This window comes from Poromitra crassiceps, assembly GCF_964638095.1.
Source record: "Poromitra crassiceps genome assembly, chromosome: 6".
In the NCBI taxonomy this organism is placed as follows: domain Eukaryota; kingdom Metazoa; phylum Chordata; class Actinopteri; order Beryciformes; family Melamphaidae; genus Poromitra; species Poromitra crassiceps.
In genome coordinates this window covers 45,674,971-45,694,265 of record NC_139627.1, presented here as the reverse complement: position 1 = coordinate 45,694,265, position 19,295 = coordinate 45,674,971, and the positions used below count along the sequence as shown (strand labels likewise).

Genomic DNA, 19,295 nt, shown 5'->3' with positions numbered 1-19,295 from the left:
AAGCTATAAATTGGTGCATTAGGCATTCAATAATTAATTTACAACACACACACACACACACAATCAGAAAAAAATTATTGATCCTGGGTGAAACAATAAATTCCCATAGTAGAACCCGGACCACCATGGGTGAAAACCAGGAACCCTAACTGCTAGACTAGGGCTTTTCAAAGTATGAGGCTGTGGGCCTCCCTTCAGACAAAGCCCCTCACACCCCCACCCCAGTTTACTTGCTTGCCATAGTTTTGCTAAATTCCTGGATGCACACTATGTGATCATGTCATGATTATGTTATTTGATCCCAACAATTATTTGATCTCAACAATTGAGACAAGGTCGCTTCAGACTATTTAAAAAAAAGGTCTGTCCGAAGGCATTTGTTTCTGATTGTGGGAAAGTGGGAAGAACAGTAAAATTCCCCAAAACTGTATCTCTGAACTATCTCTTTAACCAAATCACATAATTTAGGCTATTCTATGTGATCTCCTTTTGATAACTAACGTATGTAATATTTTTTCCACTTCCATTCACTGAGCCTCCCCTGAAACTGTTTGGAGCCCCCCTGGGGAGGCCTGCCTTCCACTTTGGAAAAAATAAATAAATAAATAAATACATTATATATATATATATATATATATATATATATATATATATATATATATATATACAGTATATACAGTATGTATATATATATATATATATATGGTATATATATATATATAAACAGTAGTGAGGGAATGGGATGCTTGTTATGACGATCAATTGGCAGGAGGAATACGTCTGTATGTCTCTGAGGCTGTGTATACTGTGTTTGTCTAAGTAGTGCCTGACACATTGATGAATGCAGACAAAATGGCAGGCGACAAGATCCAGATGGGGGGAAATTGCAGAAATATGATTGATTCTGCACATTATTTCACTGAGCATGCCCATTACATAACTGCACGTTATCTCATAGCTTCTATTCTATGATAGGTCTATTGACTGTCTCATTGTGAGAGACATAAATCATTGGCAGATCCTCTCTGTTGATAACCAATACTGTGTAAATCAGCATTTGCGGAGGGGAAACAGCTTGTTGTGTTGCACTTCACATGACATTGATTTTACCCATTCAGCTGACTTATTTTTGGGGGGGTGTGACCAAACTCACGCCAAAATTTGTCACTGCACTCTTTCGGGTCCCCAGCAGCGTACCCCCCAAGTTTGAAGTGGTTCGGACAAACGGTTCTCCAGATACGTGAAAGGCATGTTCTGATTTGTCGAATTGCACGAAATTCCACACTGCACTTCGTTGGGTCCACAGCTGCACACCCGCCAAGTTTGAAGTCGATCGAACGAACTTGAGATAAACTATCTTTTGTGTTGCCAGTAGGTGGCACTATGACAATGCACATGTCTGAATCACAGAATTTGGTAGCAGCACACGGTCACCTGCCAAGTTTGAAGTCGATCGGATGAATGGTTCTGAAGATAAACCGCTTTGTATTGCCAGTAGGTGGCGCTATGACTATGCTCTCCAATTACTGTATAGTAGGATGACTGCAACAGAATAGACTTCAATATCTACATCACCACAAACAGAGGACACTCAAAAAAGTATGTGGATGAAAATGCAACATATCAACAGCTGAACTGAAGGGTCAGTTCAGGGAATGTAAGGTTTCACTGTAACCCTGGTGGCCAGCTTGTGCCATAACCTACTATGCCAGAGTTACAGTAATGACGAGTTGCACACAGCAGGAGGCTACATGCACAAAGAGAAACAGATTGAACCAGTCCTTTATGCATCTTCCAAGGACGTACAGAATGTGCTGACATTAAAACAGGTAGCCCAACCAAAAGAGTATAAAGCAGGACGTTTTGTCTTAACCCATTGATACCTGATGCAGCATGTGTGTGTATCCCTTTAAGACCGCGAACCGCGTTCTTAAAGGGATATGCACACAAATGAGGGATATACACACAAATGCTGCATCAGGTATCAATGGGTTAAGTGGAGCTTCCATGGACATCTTGGAGACATTCTGACAAGACCTCTGGCATGGTAGGTTATGGCACAAGGGGTAATTACAGTGAGGTGGCTCTGATGCGAAAGTAAATGACCAGCAATGACGCACAAGTGCTGCTGAACCAGACAGGACACACTGTGTTGAATCTAAAACCACATTATTATGTGCGTGATCAAGACTGTTTAATGTGTCAACAGACTGCTAGTGTTTCACACATCATTTAGATTTACACTGACGCTACAAAATATCAGGTGTCTTCTGAGCTGCATCCCCTTCTCCATTTCCCCCTTTCCCAGAGGCATCCTCCTCATCCATAGAGTACAGTACCACAGGGATGACATGTTTGTGTAGGCTTACCCAGAAGTCCCTGCAGTTCCTGGTTCTTGCGCGTAAAAGTCAATGCGATTTTTGTATGGGGATTTTGGTTAAATGCATGAAATAAGGTCTGTGGTTAACAACAGTTTATGGAACAGCAAACTTTGTGTTCGGCAAGATAATCTTCATGAAGACCACTTTCATGACTTTGGATGAATTTTCTGAAAATCACGTTTAAAAAAAAACATCTAAAGGCATAGGTCCTCATTTGTGAAGGTTATCTTGCTGAACACAAACTTTGCTGTTTCATAAAGTTTTGTTAACCACAGGCCTTATTTCAAGCATTTAACCAAGATCCCCATACAAAAATCCCATTGACCTTTACATATAAGACCCAGAAGTGCTAACATCAAATAGGAGGCTACTGGAGCGGTGTCAACAAAACAATGTTAATATAATGTGAATAAGAGGGCATCCAGGATGGAGCCCCGTAGAACGTCCTTACTGATTGGAAGAAAGCTCGATTTAAAAGCCTTCTTCAACCCCAAAGTTACAGGCATATATGCTATATATACATATAGTATAATATACTGTATGTATATATAACTACAATATTACATAATATAAAATACTATTTACCTCACCCCAACCATGAAACAGAGACAGAGGGAAGGTTCAACACTTTTATTTTCATATACCTAGCAACATTCAATGTGTGTGCACATACATGTGTGTGTGTGTGTGTGTGTGTGTGTGTGTGTGTGTGTGTGTGTCTGTGTGTGTGTGTGTCTGTGTGTGTGTGTTATTGGGCCCTCCTGGACAGCAGCATCTCTCTGATGTTGTCTTCAGCTTCCTTCACGCTGCGTTCAAGATACGATTTCTTCTGCTGCAAAACATAAACAAGGATGACTGAGCAAAACACAAGCAACAACCACTGAGCAAAACACAAATGACTGAGCTAAACAAACAATGACTGAGCAACTGACGAGTTCACAAACCCCAACCTCCGTCATGGAAAAATGAAGCCAATGCGGAAGTGCCAAAACCTGCAGTTCCTTGAATGGCCACTTGAGGCTGGATGTAAAAGCAAGTCATTCCCCATAGGCCCATGTTAACACATTCACTGCCAGCCTTTTTTTTTTTACTGTAGGTAGCTTTTGCCAGAGGGTTTTTTTGAGGATTCTGGCTCATTTTACAAGAGCCAAGGATAATTTTCTGCTTGGAGTTTGTCAACACAAAGTTCACAAAAGTACTAATAGAATGTGTGCTTTCTCTGTCTAAAAGAGTTAGTTTGTAGAGTTAGTAGTTATGTAGATATTAGCCGTTGAGTACAGCATGGTTTCAGCGTCTGAGACAAAAAGCTGAGATAATCGCAGTTTTGTGAAATTCAATATCAAACAGTCACTTTAACCATTTATTTTTGGCATCAGTGAGACATCAGACATAAACAATATAGTTCTGAACAGTAATTTCCTCCATAGCAGCACCCGCACCCCCTCTCCTTACAACTCCTCCCTCCGTGGGCGTGTCTGGTGGATTTCAGCAGCGTTTGTCAGTCACAAGCCAGTCTCTCCTGCCTGTCTGAGCAGTGAGCAGCAGCCTCTCTCTCTGGCGGCCCCTCGTCGGCGAGCGTGGATGTGGCTTAATCCGTTCTTGGATTTTCGGTTGAGAGCTTTGACGAAGCCTTGTGTGACTCTAGGCTTATGCTGCGCGCTTCAAAGTGTGCTTTCCACCCAGTCCACCTGTGGAAGCCCCCACCGCCGTGCGCCCGTGTGAAAGGTTTTCGCCTACAGTATGAGAATGAGGCTCGTTCGCTTCTGGGTCCTCGGTTGAGCTCAGCTGGAATGCGTGCGTTTCTGGCCAAACAACACTCAATAGTCTGAGCACCGTCGCCACTCAGTGGGTCGGCGGAATGGATTGCACACGCCCGGCGGCTCTAACAGTATAATAGAAGATGCAAAAGGGCCAGATCAACGATCCACCGTCAAAAAAAAAAAAACGATTTTTTTGACGTATCCATACGTCGCTGGCAGTAAACGGTTGGATTCTGCTTGACGTATCAGTACGTCGTTGGCAGTTAACGTGTTAAAATGTCCAACTTTACAGCAGAAATAAATGTGTTTATAGCCTGGTTCAAAAACGGGTTTGGTCTCTATAGCTAATTTCACCGTTCATGGCAACTGTTTTTATATACCTGTGTAGGTGATAGTGGGTTTTCAAAGTGGGGGCCACCAGGGGGGCCTCAGCAACCTACTGTGAAGAACTATTTTGGCGGAGGAATGATTTGGCCTTTTGCTATCAATAAATGGTTGTGTTTATTTTATGAAACCTCACCACATCAACAGCTATACGTAGTAACCGTTTTGCGTCAGTGTAAATCACAGCCTCTTGGGGTTTATTGCTTAATTGAGTTTTTATGATAACTAGAAATGTTGCGCGCTTCCACGCTTGACTGGCTGGGCTGTGAGCAAGAGTCGCCCAATTTATAACCTCAGCAAATAAAGGTCCCCCCACTGCATGTGGCGTGTTTATTCCAAGCCAAAAGCCTGTCAAACGATGGTCTTCTTGGTAAATGTATGTAGGCTACACATTCTCACCAAACAGTCTACTCGAGTACTAATATAGGCCGTGCAGGGAGATACTATAGTCAGAGATAATAACAGCTGAGAAAACAAGTGCTGTCGGGTCACAGCTATTGCCTAGTAACGCGCATTCAAATAAAACCCTCCATAATATAATAAACCAAGTGTTAGCCTAGTTCCTCCATAATCATCAAACCAAAACAAGTACAAAGAACAAATGTTCCACAGAACGTAATTTCGGTTCACAGATTCAAGTTTTTAAAAAGTGAAAGTGTTTTAAAGCCGGTTCTGTCTCTGCCGAGCGGGTGATGTGACGCTGCTGCCAGCACTACTGGACCAGCCTCAAGTGGCCATTCGAGGAACTACAGCTTTTAGTATCACTTCCCCGGCTGTGTTCAACCCCGAGCTAGCCGCATTGAGTTTATGTATGCGTGTGTGTGTGTGTGTGTGTGTGTGTGTTACCTCCAGCTCTTTAATCTTCTCATCAGCTGTCTTCTGTTTGTCTGTCAGCTGGTTGTTGATCTCCTCTTTAGACTGGAGGATGAACCTGAGAGAGAGAGAGAGAGAGAGAGGGAGAAAGAGATACAGAGGAGAGAGGGAGAGAGAGCGAGACATAGAGACATCACAAACTTGAACATACAGAAGTTAGACATTTTGCAAAATAACCTTCAAACAATCTTCAGAAAGGACTAAAGAAGAGGTAACAACGTTAATGAACAAAAACAGAAGGAGAAATACTATCTTTGGATATATTTCTTAAGTCAAAACTAGCTGCCTGTCAACTGTCAGCTAGCTGCATGTCAACTGTCGGCTAACTGCCTGTCAACTGTTGGCTAGCTGCCTGTCAACTGTCGGCTGGCTGCCTATCAACTATCCGCTAGCTTACCTGTCAACTGCTACTGCCAAAGCGCAAATTATGCTTGAGCGAAATCGCCGGTGCTGACTGCGCCGAGGGGGTCGCTGCAGCTGGGCGTCCTATCGGCGCAGCTCGGCGGAGGGGGCGTGCAGCTCCTCGAATATGTGACTCTGCGGCGTCAACTCCTTGTTGTGAGGAATGAGGAAATGCCATTTCCTCATTTAACAGTGCTTGTCCCTCATCTAGCAAAGCCTTCTGCAGGCTCACCGGAATTAGTTTTGAAATGGAGGGACAATAAAATGTCCCCCCACCGACATGATTGTAAGTTCTTGGTAAACGACACGATAAAACGTTTTGAACATGTACCGCAGCCAACGCGCTGAGTTAACGTTCGAGTATGCACAGTCTCGCTGGCTCCAAGTCAAGGGTGCGCAGAACGCTGCCAGCGCCTTAACTGCCACTGTTACAACACTCCAAAGGAGAAAATGCAATAGAGAAGCTGCACAGAATAGCTATCTTTTATCTATTATACCATGGTCTGGGTGAATGCTTGTTTCTGATTGGCCAGCAGGAGTGCGTTAAATCCGTTTAATGCACAGGTAGTCCGGATCAAGTCTAATCACATGTAAATTCATCCGGCTACCTGACCTGCACAGCTGTTTCATCAAACAGCACAGCTGAGCTAACATTATTCAACTCGCTATCTCAGCTTCTATGAGCTGAGCGGACTATAGCTTCCCTGCACCATACCGGCTCATATCCAAGGTTTGTCCTAATTACTGGAAGAGTGAATGTTTCCATTGCATGAGAAGCTGACGGGATGGTAATGCTTGTTCCAGGTATTAGTCGGTTTCCCAAGTGTTGCTACTTAAACACAGAGTTATTATGGCTTGTGAAAACTTTAGATTTTGCTTGCTAAACTTGCACCAAATTTCGCAAATGCTTTTATTTTATATTGTTGGCAAATTACCATGGTATAAGGGGAATAATCAACTCATAGGTGTGCGTTAAACGATTTTAATGCCCTTCGCGGAGGTGGTGTTAGTCAGATTTTGCAGGGGGGGCAGTGTTAGTCACGATCTTGCGGCCATGTGGTGTTACTCACGTTTTGTGTCACGAATACACGAAACGTGTATTAAATTTCCATTTTGAGCAAGTGAAGACAGTTTGCGGGTGTCTCTTCTAACTCTAAGTACATTATTATTTCATAACATGGTGAATGCATGAGTCAACATGTACATACATAAGAGCGTTTTGGTGCTGTTGGAATATGTATTATTTAGTGACTTAACAGGGGTAGTGTAGCCCGTTCCATAGACTACCAGTCATTATGTTAAGCTAACTAGCAGGAGGGGTGCGTCGCTACTTTCTACTGCACACACAGAGAAGATTAGGACATCTATCTTCTCGTCAACAAAAACAACAACAATAACTTCAAATACTCACATGCGTCCGATGCCCTCGTACATACGTGTGTTGTCTGGCAGAGCCGTGACCTCGGCGTGTGTCAGCTTGGCGTGTTTCTGAACTCTGATCAGCTGATCGATCTGAAGGTCAGCCAGTTTCACCTTCTGCTGCCTGTCAATCATCTTCACCTGCAGCTCTCCAAACGCCTAAAACACCACAGAAGAAGAAACCTGTCAATCATCTTCACCTGCAGCTCCTCTAAAACACCACAGAGGAAGAGACCTGTCAATCATGTTCACCTGCAGCTCGCTGAATGCCTAAAAACGCCACAGATGAAGAAACCTGTCAATCATCTTCCCCTGTAGCTAAATGCCTAAACACCACAGATGAAGAAACCTGTCAATCATCTTCACCTGCAGTTCTCTAAACGCCTAAAACACCACAGAGGAAGAAACCTGTCAATCATCTTCACCTGCAGGGGGGGTTGCTTTTTCTTAAAGGTATATCTTTTTAAGGTTTCAGTTATTCTCCGGTGTGAATTATGTATTGTGTTGTTATTCCAGGGGTTTTCAAAGTCTGAGACTATGGGCCTCCCCTGAGACAAAGCTTGGAAAAAGGTGCCTCCCCTTCGTTTAACTGCTTAGTTTAACTAAATTATTGGATGCATACAAAAACATCTCCAAAACTACTGTATCTTTGAAACATCTCTTTAACCAAATTACCGGTATGCACATTAGACTATTCTATGTGATTTGATAACTTTTAATTAATAACTAATGTAAAATAAATAATAATAACAAAAAATCCCTCCCATTCATTGAGCCTCCCCTGAAACTGTTTGGAGTCCCACCGGGGAGGCCCGCCTCACATCTGCTCTAGTCCACACACACACACACACACACACACACACACACACACACACACACACACACACACACACACACACACACACACACACACACACACACACACACACACACACTTCTTTCCCTCTCTCTTCAAGCACTAGCGTTAATGTAATGTATGTCATTACAAAATATTGTTGACATGTTTGTTGTTGCTGCCTGTAACGTTACAGTAACATGTTTTTTTGTGTACCCCCCCCCCCCCCGTTTGTACTACCTAAGGTAGTACAAAGTAGGCTTTATTGGCCTTTATTTAAAGCCTCTTTGAATTGACTGTCACAGCTACTGTACATGGTTAGCTGCTGTGTTAGCTAGTGAGTTTAGTCAGCTCAGTGAGTTAGCTACAGTGCGGCTAACGTCAAGAAGAGTGAAGGCAGCTAGCCCCATAACGTGACGCTGCTACTGTACTCCGATAGTATTCTCGTACAGATGACTGCTGTACAAGAATATTATCGGAGTACAGTAGCAGCGTCACGTTATGGGGCTAGAAGGCAGCATGCTGTTGTATTGAAAGCTTATTGACAGTAATCTCGCTCATAAACAGGCGGGCGATTTATTATAAAGTAAGCTGTGAGACTGTGAAGAAGAGAAAGAAGAGGATACAACACCATAGATACAACGTGTATTATATCTAGGAGAAAACACTAAAATCAGCACATTTACCTTCTTCAGCTCCAGATCTATGGGCGCAGCCATCATTAAACACAGCAACTACCTACTACCACGCATGCGCGTTACCAGCTTCTTCTTCTTCTTCTTCTTCTTCTTCTTCTTCTTCTTCTTCTTCTTCTTCTTCTTCTTCTTCTTCTTCTTCTTCTTCTTCTTCTTCTTCTTCTTCTTCTTCTTCTTCTTCTTCTTCTTCTTCTTCTTCTTCTTCTTCTTCTTCGGCTGTGTTAGCGCCACCTGTGCTGGCGGGGGGGAACTACAACAAAGATCACGAAAATATGTTTGTGATTTATTCGAAACCTCTATAGCCCATTTGTTGCTGATATCACATTTCAATTTCATCATACCGCACTTGAAGGGATTTTTTTTTTACATTTCTGCAAATGGCTACTTGAGTGCTTCAGCAGAATATGAGTTTTGTTCATCGCAGTGGAGCACACTTTTCATAATAAAATAATGTATCATCTGAGGCTGATAGGTTACAGCTAATGATACAGGCCACTTCACTGGTCTGTGAAGGCTTTGTGGATAGGCTACATCAACATTTCAGCAGAGGTCTGCATACACGCCTTTAAAAAATAAAGGCAAGTAAAGGTTCTTGCAGGCACCTCTGAGAGCATTGAGGAACTTCAGAGTTCTTGGGGGAACCCCTAGGTTCTTGGAGTAACCTAGAGGTTCCTCAAGGAACTTGTAGTTTTTACAGTTTAGGCTAATTTCTTTATCTTCAGCTCTCCTCCACTCATACAGTAGGCCACCCCTAGTCAAGTGGCCCACCCCGTGTGGCCCGCGCTCAGGGCCGGCGCCAGGATGAAATGACTGAGGGGGCTGTTATAACTGGCGAGGGGGCTGATTTTTTTTTTTTATATGATATTTTTATATCGTAAAACATAGGTTATATACCCGCTATGCCTATTTCTGGACTTTTTAACCATAATAACCTCTGAAAAGCGCAATAACACAAGAAAGACTACTATTCAAAATCAAATAAAACATTTATTTCACAGCAGCAGATAAAGGCATTAATAGAGGTTCAAGGGTTCATAGGTTCAAATTTAATAAATAGCTACATCTCTGACACCTTGTGACAACCAAAGCACAGCAAATAGCGCTTCCCTGCCAATTCTGTAACAACAGAGCTATGTTTACAGGGGGTAGCCTACATCAACTTAAACTGATCAAATTTGATGAAGACTGCAGAAACAGCAGCCTAAACATGTCAGGTACAAACATTGCCTAACTGGCCTTTATACTATTCTTTAAGCCCCCTGAGGCCCCCTCGTGGCGCCGGGCCTGCCCGCGCTGGAATTGAAAAACAAACAAACAAAAAAACAGTGCACCTGAATGCAACATGCAAGATACGCACTGAATAAGTGTCCAAATGTTCATGTCATTCTGGCTAATACACCACTTCTGTTATAAAATTTCAGTCTGGAATATGGAATATCTTTCAATAATCTTTATGACTAAAAGGTTAAAAGTAATCTCATGTGTAAGAAATGACTGTTCTACATTGAGGAAATTTGAAGTAAAAATTTAAATAATTAACTTGTTGGTTTTGGATTTATTTAGCTTCAAGAGTGCATTTTTGTTCTTGTGTGACCCTCAACACAGGCTTTGAGAATCTCGGGCCACTTATGGCCCATTTCCACCGCAGGTAGTAACGCGATCCCGCTCCGCTCGACTCCATAAATGATCTCATTCCACCACTAAAAACTATCCCAGCCCGGGTTGTATTGGGGTCGAGTCGTGCTACTTTTCGTACCTGCCTCGTCGTGGTTCTATTCTGTGAACCCGGTACCATACGGTGACGTGAAAACATTGTTGACGACTGATTGGTCAGGCAGAATCGTGTTTACTCTGTCTACTGACTGACTGTTAAAATCTATCAGCCATATTGGCAGGTGGTCAAAAAAAGTTAATTTCAAGCCCTGAGAGCATGTGGTGACATAGGAGTGAGTGAGAAAAGGATCAAATATTGGTGGTCAAGACTGAATAATGACATCACAACTGTTAATTTAAAATGAATTATCCATCTAAACCTGCCTTCAAATGCCCCACATTTTTCGATAAGAAGTGTGACATGACCCTGTTACCATAAAACATCAAACACAGGGCTTCAATTGAATGAAGACAGACAGAGGCTTGTGTATCAAAAGTAAGATCAATTTATTTCGACTAATAAGTCATTAAAATGCACCCATATATATTTAGGGTGTATGGCAACATGAATCAGGGGCCGCATGAACAATAAATAAATGCCTACATAAAACAGTCTGTTCTAAACAGTGAGGCCAGTGAGTATGCTCTCCATTCATCAGCAACACATGAAATAGTAGCGATGGCACAGGCATAAAGGTGGCACACTCCCTATGAGTAATAGACACACTCAAGGAGGTAAAAACCTCAAACACTCAAGTTCAAATGGGACTCGGGTTCAAACCACTACAAGCATTTCAGAGATTCAAAAGACACTAAGGAACGCCACAATCAAGGCCAAAGGCACACCAATCACAGTAGTGCACCTTACTTTATGCCTGGGCCGACCAATTTACTCTGGTCAAAGCTGAGGGAGAACTTGAATGATACACATACAGTGAATATAAAATACTCCGGACTGGCCCCTATCCTACAGAGGTGGTGTAACTAGATTATTTTAGAGTCAGGAAAACAGTGGTTGGCCTACAGCAGCGTGGCCCATAAACAGCAACTTGTTGTCTCTTTGAAATAATATGACATGGCCCAATCAGCTCCCCATACTCTCTAAACAAAATGGCACCTTCCACTGGAATTATTTGTCAACTCCGCTTCTACTTGTCGGTTCCCTCTGCCAGTCAAGCCAAACATACACCTTGCATCGGTTTCACACCAGCAGCAACCTGCTTCTGTTGCCAGCTTTTGGATAATGGAGGACAAAAGGCTTCCTCAATTGCTCCACCCCTATTTATGCCTTCTACAGGTTCTAGTGCCCTACTGCCATTGGCTCTCTGTCTACAGAGTCATAGTGACCCTCCCACAGAAGGAAGAAGATGGCGATTTGCCTTATGGACGTACCAATGAACAGGGCAGGCCAACCAACCCGATCATACAAGGTACAATGATGAGTGAGCGCCCTACAATTTGTAATAAATCTCAACGCACTATGATAAACAGTGTCGATCGCATGGAGGCACTGAGAGGATCAAAAACATCACCATAATCGAGCACAAGTGGCAACAAGTCTTCTTTTAGCCTCAAATGAAAAACATTATTTATTTCTAAAATAAAAACCCAATTCCAGCGTCAGGTTCTTCACAAGGTGCTGAATATGTGGTTTAAAGCAGACTCGTCAAGTAGAATACCTACGTACTTATATGAGGAAACAAGCTCAATCTCCTTGCCCTGAAGAGTAACAATAGATAGTAAGTTCAGTGGCTTTTGTCATAATTTAGAACACGTTTCAATTGACACAATGTATTTTGTACAACATCAAAAGCAAATAGCAAATTCTGAAAAACTTCACAACAAGATTGACCACACAACAATAAATAACAGTATCATCGGCATAGAAATGACGGTTAGCATTTCACACGTTATCACCCAGGCTATTGATATAAATAGTAAATAAGAGGGGACCCAGAACTCAGAGATAGGTACCACATCAGAAGTGAGACCATCTATAATTCAAAATTCCTCAACAATATTCCGCATCAACACTGAACAACACATACTGTATCAGCTTGGTTCTTCTAATCAAAACCAGACAGATTCTTGTCTTCATTGCTCCATTGGTTCATTGTCAGAAACACATTTGATGTCAAAGGGGAAAATATCCCAAGCGTCAAGCCCAGGAACGTGCTTCTCCCAGTCGGGCTGAAGAGGAGGATTGTTTAGAGCCATCAAACAGCCCAACCAGTAGCACTCAGCAGCCAGGTATGCTTTGGCTTCCAGGAAAGGAGTCTGCAAAATTAGAGGATGAGAAACACTTCAGTTGTACATGTTGAGTCTAACTTTCCCATTCCCATTTGTCCATTAGGTCCACAAATTTCTGAACTTTTTCCATGTGCAAAACACTGACACACACCTTAACAATATCTTCCTTCCTGCTGTGATACAGAGCCATTTGAAGATTTTGAACGGTTGCCAGTTTGTACTCTGTAACCTGTAAGGAAGGAAGAAGCTGATCAAAGTAAAGTAACACAAGCTTAAATGCAGTGTTGGGCAAGTTACTTTCAAAATGTAATATACTACATATTACTAGTTACTTTCATTTGAAAGTAATAAGTTACTTTACAATATTACTGTCTGTGTAGAGTAACTTGTTACTTATTACACTACTTTTGCATTACTTTTACCAAAACAACTTTTACCAAAATAATTTCAAGCGCCTTCAAGTCGCAGTGTAAACAATCCAAAATTCTAAATGTTATTCGTTTCCTTTGTTATTGTCATCTGTAGTGGTTATTTCCATAAAAACACAGTTTGATTAGGAAATGATTGTATCTTTTTTAAATATGTGCTTTGATTTAAAAGAAATGTAACTCAATTTGTAACTTGAGTTACTTGACAAAGTAACTGGTATAATATTACTGAAATCCTATAAGTAATAAGTTTTGAGTTACTGCTAAAAGTAATATATTACATGTAATGTTACTTTTGTAATGAGTTACCCCCAACACTGCTTAAATGTGACAGTTTGCAGCAGACAGTAGCTTTACGGTACCTTCTGAGGTGTTGCTCCTCTGCTCTGTTTGTTCAGGTCAAACAGTTCCTCTATGTGCTGCTTCTTTTTCTCCATTTGCTCTCTTGCATCCTCAAACATGTGCTATTAATATCAATACTGGAGTTTAGTTTTTATTTCAGAGTGATGAAGAAATGCAGTTTATAAAATGTGACGATAAACACAACAGGACAGAAGAGATAGAAGTTATACTTTGCAGGAGACAAAAGAAAAGAAAACAAGGAAGCAATAAAACATTTCAACATTGCAAATCTGTTCATAACTTTTTGAGATATCCGGTGGACAAACAGACAGACACAGACAGATAGAGACAAACAGACAGACAGAGAGACAGAGACAAACAGACAGACAGACAAACCAAAACAAACAGACAGACAGACAGACAGGTAGACAGACAGGCAGGCAGGCAGGCAGGCAGGCAGGCAGGCAGGCAGGCAGGCAGGCAGAGACAGACAGACAGTGACAGACAGACAGGCAGACAGTGACAGACAGACAGACAGTGACAGACAGGCAGACAGACAGACAGACAGATAGACAGTGACAGACAGACATACAGTGACAGACAGACACACAGACAGACAGACAGACAGACAGACAGTGACAGACAAACAGACAGACAGACAGGCAGACAGACAGACAGTGACAGACAGACAGGCAGACAGACAGTGACAGACAGACAGACAGACAGACAGACAGTGACAGACAGACAGACAGACAGACAGTGACAGACAGACAGACAGACAGACAGTGACAGACAGACAGACAGTGACAGACAGACAGACAGACAGTGACAGACAGACAGACAGACAGACAGACAGACAGTGACAGACAAACAGACAGACAGACAGTGACAGACAGACAGACAGACAGACAGACAGTGACAGACAGACAGACAGACAGACAGACAGACAGACAGACAGACAGACAGACAGACAGACAGACAGGCAGACAGACAGACAGTGACAGACAAACAGACAGACAGTGACAGACAGACAGACAGACAGATGGAACAAACAGGGGCAAAAACCTGCAACCCGGTCTCTGGCAGTTCGTGTTGGCAGTCTATGGAGTCATGTCATGTACACTGACACATTCTGTTAACTTTTTTGCGTGACAGTCAGAACGATCACATACATTTTCTGTGTCACTCAGAATGACCACGTAATTCAACTGCAAGTGATGTGTGTGGCTTTCAAATAGGTCACTGACAAGTAAGGGACTAGGGTTGATATGGGTGGAACTTCCTCGTTGCAAGGGAGCCCGGTTAGAGTGTCCCCTGTTTTTGTCCCATTTCCCCCCTCGCTGTGTCCCGTTTTTAACCCCTACCCAAACCATAACCTTACCCAAGTTGTTTTAATTGTCTTACCAAGTTGTTTTAGTTGCCTAACCAAGTTGTTTTACTTGCCTAAACAGGAAACGTGGTCCAGTTTTTAACACTGCTCGGTGCTCCGGGCCTCCTTCCCAAGTAACCAGGAAGAGCCGGTGTCATAGGTCGTGTTCATTTGACAAGAAAAATGGCTAAATCGTGTCAGTGAACACAAATGTACATGACTGCCAACACAAACTGCCGTTGGACCATGTTGAAATGAAACATGACCTCCCAGTCAACTCTAATTGGCGCAGGTAACAAACAAAAGAACCAACAACAAACATGAGTACTATAGTAGTCTCGCTTGCAGCCTCCCCTCTCTTCCGTGAGAGGAGTCTTGCTGCATGGAAACAGGCTCCTGGCATAAGCCCTGTCCTGCTCCATTTCAGTCGCTGCCGGATTTCCGCTCCCCGCTTACAAACTCTGTCATTGTCAATCAGAGCGGCTTCCGCTCCCTCCCCTCTGTGTGTCGCTGACTGTAAATGTCCCCGGCCGCCGAAGTGAAAACAACAACGCTAACTAGCTAGCAAGCTAACGGCAGAAACCTACACGTTAGCTCGTCGTTGTTACACACTGAAAATGGAAAGTTTTGACGAAGATCTAGATTGTTGGAAATTATTTTCCAAGGCCACTGCCGCTAAGCACCGCCCATGCAAGACGAGTGTGATTGGTTAAACCAAACAGAGCATTCCCCTCCCCCCGCAATTCCAGAATGTAGACAAGCACTGCCAGACTCCTCTCATGGAAGGGAGGGGAGGCTGGCAAGCGAGACTAGTACTATAGAGTCACCAGACTGCATTGTACCTGAATCAAACTTTTGGCCAAATTTCTGTTGTCATCATTTGACTTCAGTTGGCCTTTGATCTTAGGCCACTGTATGATTCTGAGATCATCGTACATGTCTTTCAGTCGACTTTTACTGACGGGGTTATTCAAGTTCTCCGAGCCTCCCGTCTTTATTGACAGACACATTTCACTTGCCATTCTATGCAAAGAGAGATGAACACAATAAGATGTCTCCTACTTTAGTTACATGCTTGAGTTTCACTATATAAAGGAAATTGCAATTAATTTTTTCAATAATGCTGCATGTATACCTGTCTTTGAATGATTTAAATTCTTCCTCAGATTCTTCCAGGGCGGATCTGTCGGGATACAGTTTACAGTATTGTAACACATTTATGTGACAGGATTATATATTTTTCATTGTACTAACAATATTCTGTATGTGTCTAATCCATACATCACATCTTAATGGTAGCCATAACTTTTCTATGAACGTTGTCTGACCTTAATTTATCCTTTAGTTGATATTTATTTATTAAGGGGGTATAATTAAATTATCTCTTGAATTCTCTGCACTTGATGATATGAATAACCTGTAGAGGGAGTTCAAGCTTCAGAAACTAAATTAAACTAAATGAAAGTAAAATTGAAAATTGAAAATGTTTTAAAAGTTAATCAGTTCCCTTGTGTAATATTGTTTTTTTTTTTCCTTCTACAATGTTTGATGATGTTGGTGTTTCAGTCTATACATGTGTATTGTTAATGCCTTTGAAACTATGTGAGTGTTTGTAATTGTGAATATGGTGCAGGGCCTTGCTGGAGAAGAGCATGTGTTCAGCAAACCAAACCTGAGTTTGTAAAGGTTAACTAAGTAAACAAAAAAACAACAATAACACATAGCTAATCCAGAGATGAAAGAAACATGTGACAGACATCAAAACATGTAATCCTTAACATAATACTTGAGTAATCCAACGTAATCCAACAAATACATTATGTAAAATTTACAAATAGTGTTACCAAGTCAAGCTGAATTGCCTATGTGCAATATTTAAAATTGCCATTAAAATAATGTTCAGAAAAATACCTACCTCGCCGCCTTAAGTTTCTCCTTGTAATGTTTGTCCATTTCAGCCACACTGTGTTATAAGAATCTTAAATGGTTATTTTGATTAAACCAGATTCACTGTAAATCATAACTTAATGACATGCATGTATTCAGGAGATTTCTTTATGTCATTTCCATCAAATTAATATGATCAGAAACCCACGTGTTTTTCGATTCTTGTGCAGTTTGTTGACATCGATGACAACTTGATTTGACAGATGCATCTCTCTTGGAGCTTTGGCAAAGACATGGAAATTCTAGTCAGTATAATATGTCTTCTCTCTCTCTCTCTCTCTCTCTCTCTCTCTCTCTCTCTCTCTCTCTCTCTCTCTCTCTCTCTCTCTCTCTCTCTCTCTCTCTCTCTCTGGTTTATTGATTATTCAAGAATGATACATATTTGACACAATTCCAGAGAAAAAGATTCAGGATTTCACAGTGGAGATCCACATTAATAAAATAAGAAATAAACCGATTATATGTGTTTTATTTTATTATCTTGCTGTTGAATGTTCTTTTTGGGTAATTGTTTCAATAGCCACATGACCTCGCAGTAAAATCGCCAGTGCATGTGAAAATTGTTTCAATTGTTGGGTCTAAAATAAAGAGCCTGGTTTCCTACCTGCTCTATTTGTAAAGCGCCTTGGGATAACTTTTGTTATGATTTTGCGCTATATAAATATAAAATTGAGTGATTGATTGATTGATTGAATGCTGCTGTTAAATAGTTTTTTTTTAATATTCTCATATTTTGGATGTCTTTGGTGTTTGTGTCTATAAAAATGTGCATTGTTAATGCTTTTGAAACTTGTGAGTGTTTGTAATTGTGAATGTGCAGCCTGTTCTCACTCCAAACTCATACCAGAGCCCCGCTTTGTTACAAGCCTTTTGCGTTTGAGGTAGCACCCCCCGGAGCCCTGAGCGTTTTATGGAACGCACCACGGGCGGACCAATAAAAAGCACTCCGCACTCCACACCTTTGCGTTCAGGCAAAGGTCAAGTACGGTGTCCGGCTCGTCGTCCAGAACGAGTTGGGAAGAGGGGAATCTCTCTCCCTGGTTTTGGGTTAGGGGCTTGTGCTTCGGGGCTTGAAGACCCCTGGGTCTCCCCTGGAGATGACCCTCATCTAGCTAGCCGCTTGAATGAGTTCTACTGCCGCGTTGACATACGACGCAGCCCCGCCCCCATCCCTCGTGCCACCCCAGACCCCTTCCAACCCTTCAGGACCTGCACTCCACCAGGATGATGAAGCAGTCTCGTAAAATCATGGCTGACCGCTACCATCCCGGACACAGACTCTTTGAAATACTGAGGTCTGTCAAGACCAAGACCTCTCCTCACAAGAACAGCTTCTTCCCAAACGCCATCGGCCTCATCAACAAGGTTCAAAAGCCCCCACTACTAAGGACTCTACCCCCTCCCCCCCAGACCCTACCCCTAAGACCACCTACTCAATGCCTAACCCTAACCTTAAGACCACCTACCCAATGCCTAACCCTAATGCCTAACCCTAATGCTAACGGGGTACGGTGGCGCAGTCGGTAGCGCTGTCGCCTCACAGTTAGAAGGTCCTGAGTTCGATTCTCGCCTGGGACACTGTGGGCGCTGTGGTTGTGTTCCCCCCCATATCTTCAGTGCCTACTGCCCAGGTGGGGTATCTCGTCGTAAGGGCCTTTCTCTCTGTGTGGAGTTTTCATGTTCTCCCTGTACCCCCCAGGGGGTTCCTCCGTATATAACCCCCCCACTAAAAACATGCAGAAGATCAGATCGTCATCGTCATCCGACCAGTGATGACAACATCCGAAGTTGGTCCCCGGGCGCTGTACGAGAAAGCGACCACTGCTCCTGGCCTGCCCCTCGGAGGAAAGGACATGCCTGGATGGGTTAAATGCAGACGACACTTTTCACCGGCCACCGTCAGCATGAGTGTGTTGTGGCCGCATGCATGTATTGTGGTGTTCGTGTGACAATAAAAGACGGGCTTGTCCGTTACGAGAGTTTTTTTTAAAGACCACCCACGCAATGCCTAAACCTAAAGACCACCTACCCAATGCCTAGCCAGCCCCAACCTGTAGAGTCCCCCCTGGGTGGAACTACCGGACTACCGTCCCCTGGGTTGAACTACCGGACTATCGTCCCCTGGGTGGAACTACCGGACTACCGTCTCCTGGGTGGTACTACCGGACTACTGTCCCCTGGGTTGAACTACCGGACTATCGTCCCCTGGGTGGAACTACCGGACTACCGTCCCCTGGGTTGAACTACCGGACTATCGTCCCCTGGGTGGAACTACCGGACTACGGTCCCCTGGGTGGAACTACCGGACTACTGTCCCCTGGGTGGTACTACTGTACTTCCCAACTCGTTCTGGACGACGAGCCCGACGGCAACCTTTTCCTGAATGCGCATTACCTCAAACGCACAAGGCGTGTGACAAAGCGAGGATCTGGTACCAGTTTGGAGTGAGAACGTGTTGGAATGTGGAGCAGGGCATTGCTGGAAAAGAGTGTTTATTTGTGTTCAGCCAACCAAACCTGTTTATATGAAGGTTAAATAATAAAATAAATAAATACAT

General features: G+C 42.9%; 1 protein-coding gene across 1 annotated transcript; it reads right to left on the bottom strand.

Moving 5' to 3' along the window:
* Positions 1-2,996: 2,996 nt before the first annotated feature.
* On the bottom strand, positions 2,997-8,811 carry pfdn1 (prefoldin subunit 1). Its single transcript, XM_083639062.1, has 4 exons — positions 8,741-8,811; positions 7,212-7,378; positions 5,372-5,456; positions 2,997-3,213 (listed from the first exon to the last, which is right to left on the bottom strand). The coding sequence occupies exons 1-4, from the start codon at positions 8,774-8,776 to the stop codon at positions 3,130-3,132; spliced, it is 372 nt and encodes a 123-aa protein (XP_083495188.1). The 5' UTR covers positions 8,777-8,811; the 3' UTR covers positions 2,997-3,129.
* Positions 8,812-19,295: the final 10,484 nt, after the last annotated feature.

What these genes read in the sequence shown, in the direction of transcription:
- pfdn1 (XM_083639062.1), bottom strand. Translation starts at nt 8,776, where the DNA reads ATGATGGCTGCGCCCATAGATCTGGAGCTGAAGAAG. An exon ending in TAGATCTGGAGCTGAAGAAG is followed by an intron (nt 7,379 to 8,740) that starts GTAAATGTGCTG and finishes GTGGTGTTTTAG; the next exon opens with GCGTTTGGAGAGCTGCAGGT. An exon ending in AGAAGATTAAAGAGCTGGAG is followed by an intron (nt 3,214 to 5,371) that starts GTAACACACACA and finishes TATGTTTTGCAG; the next exon opens with CAGAAGAAATCGTATCTTGA.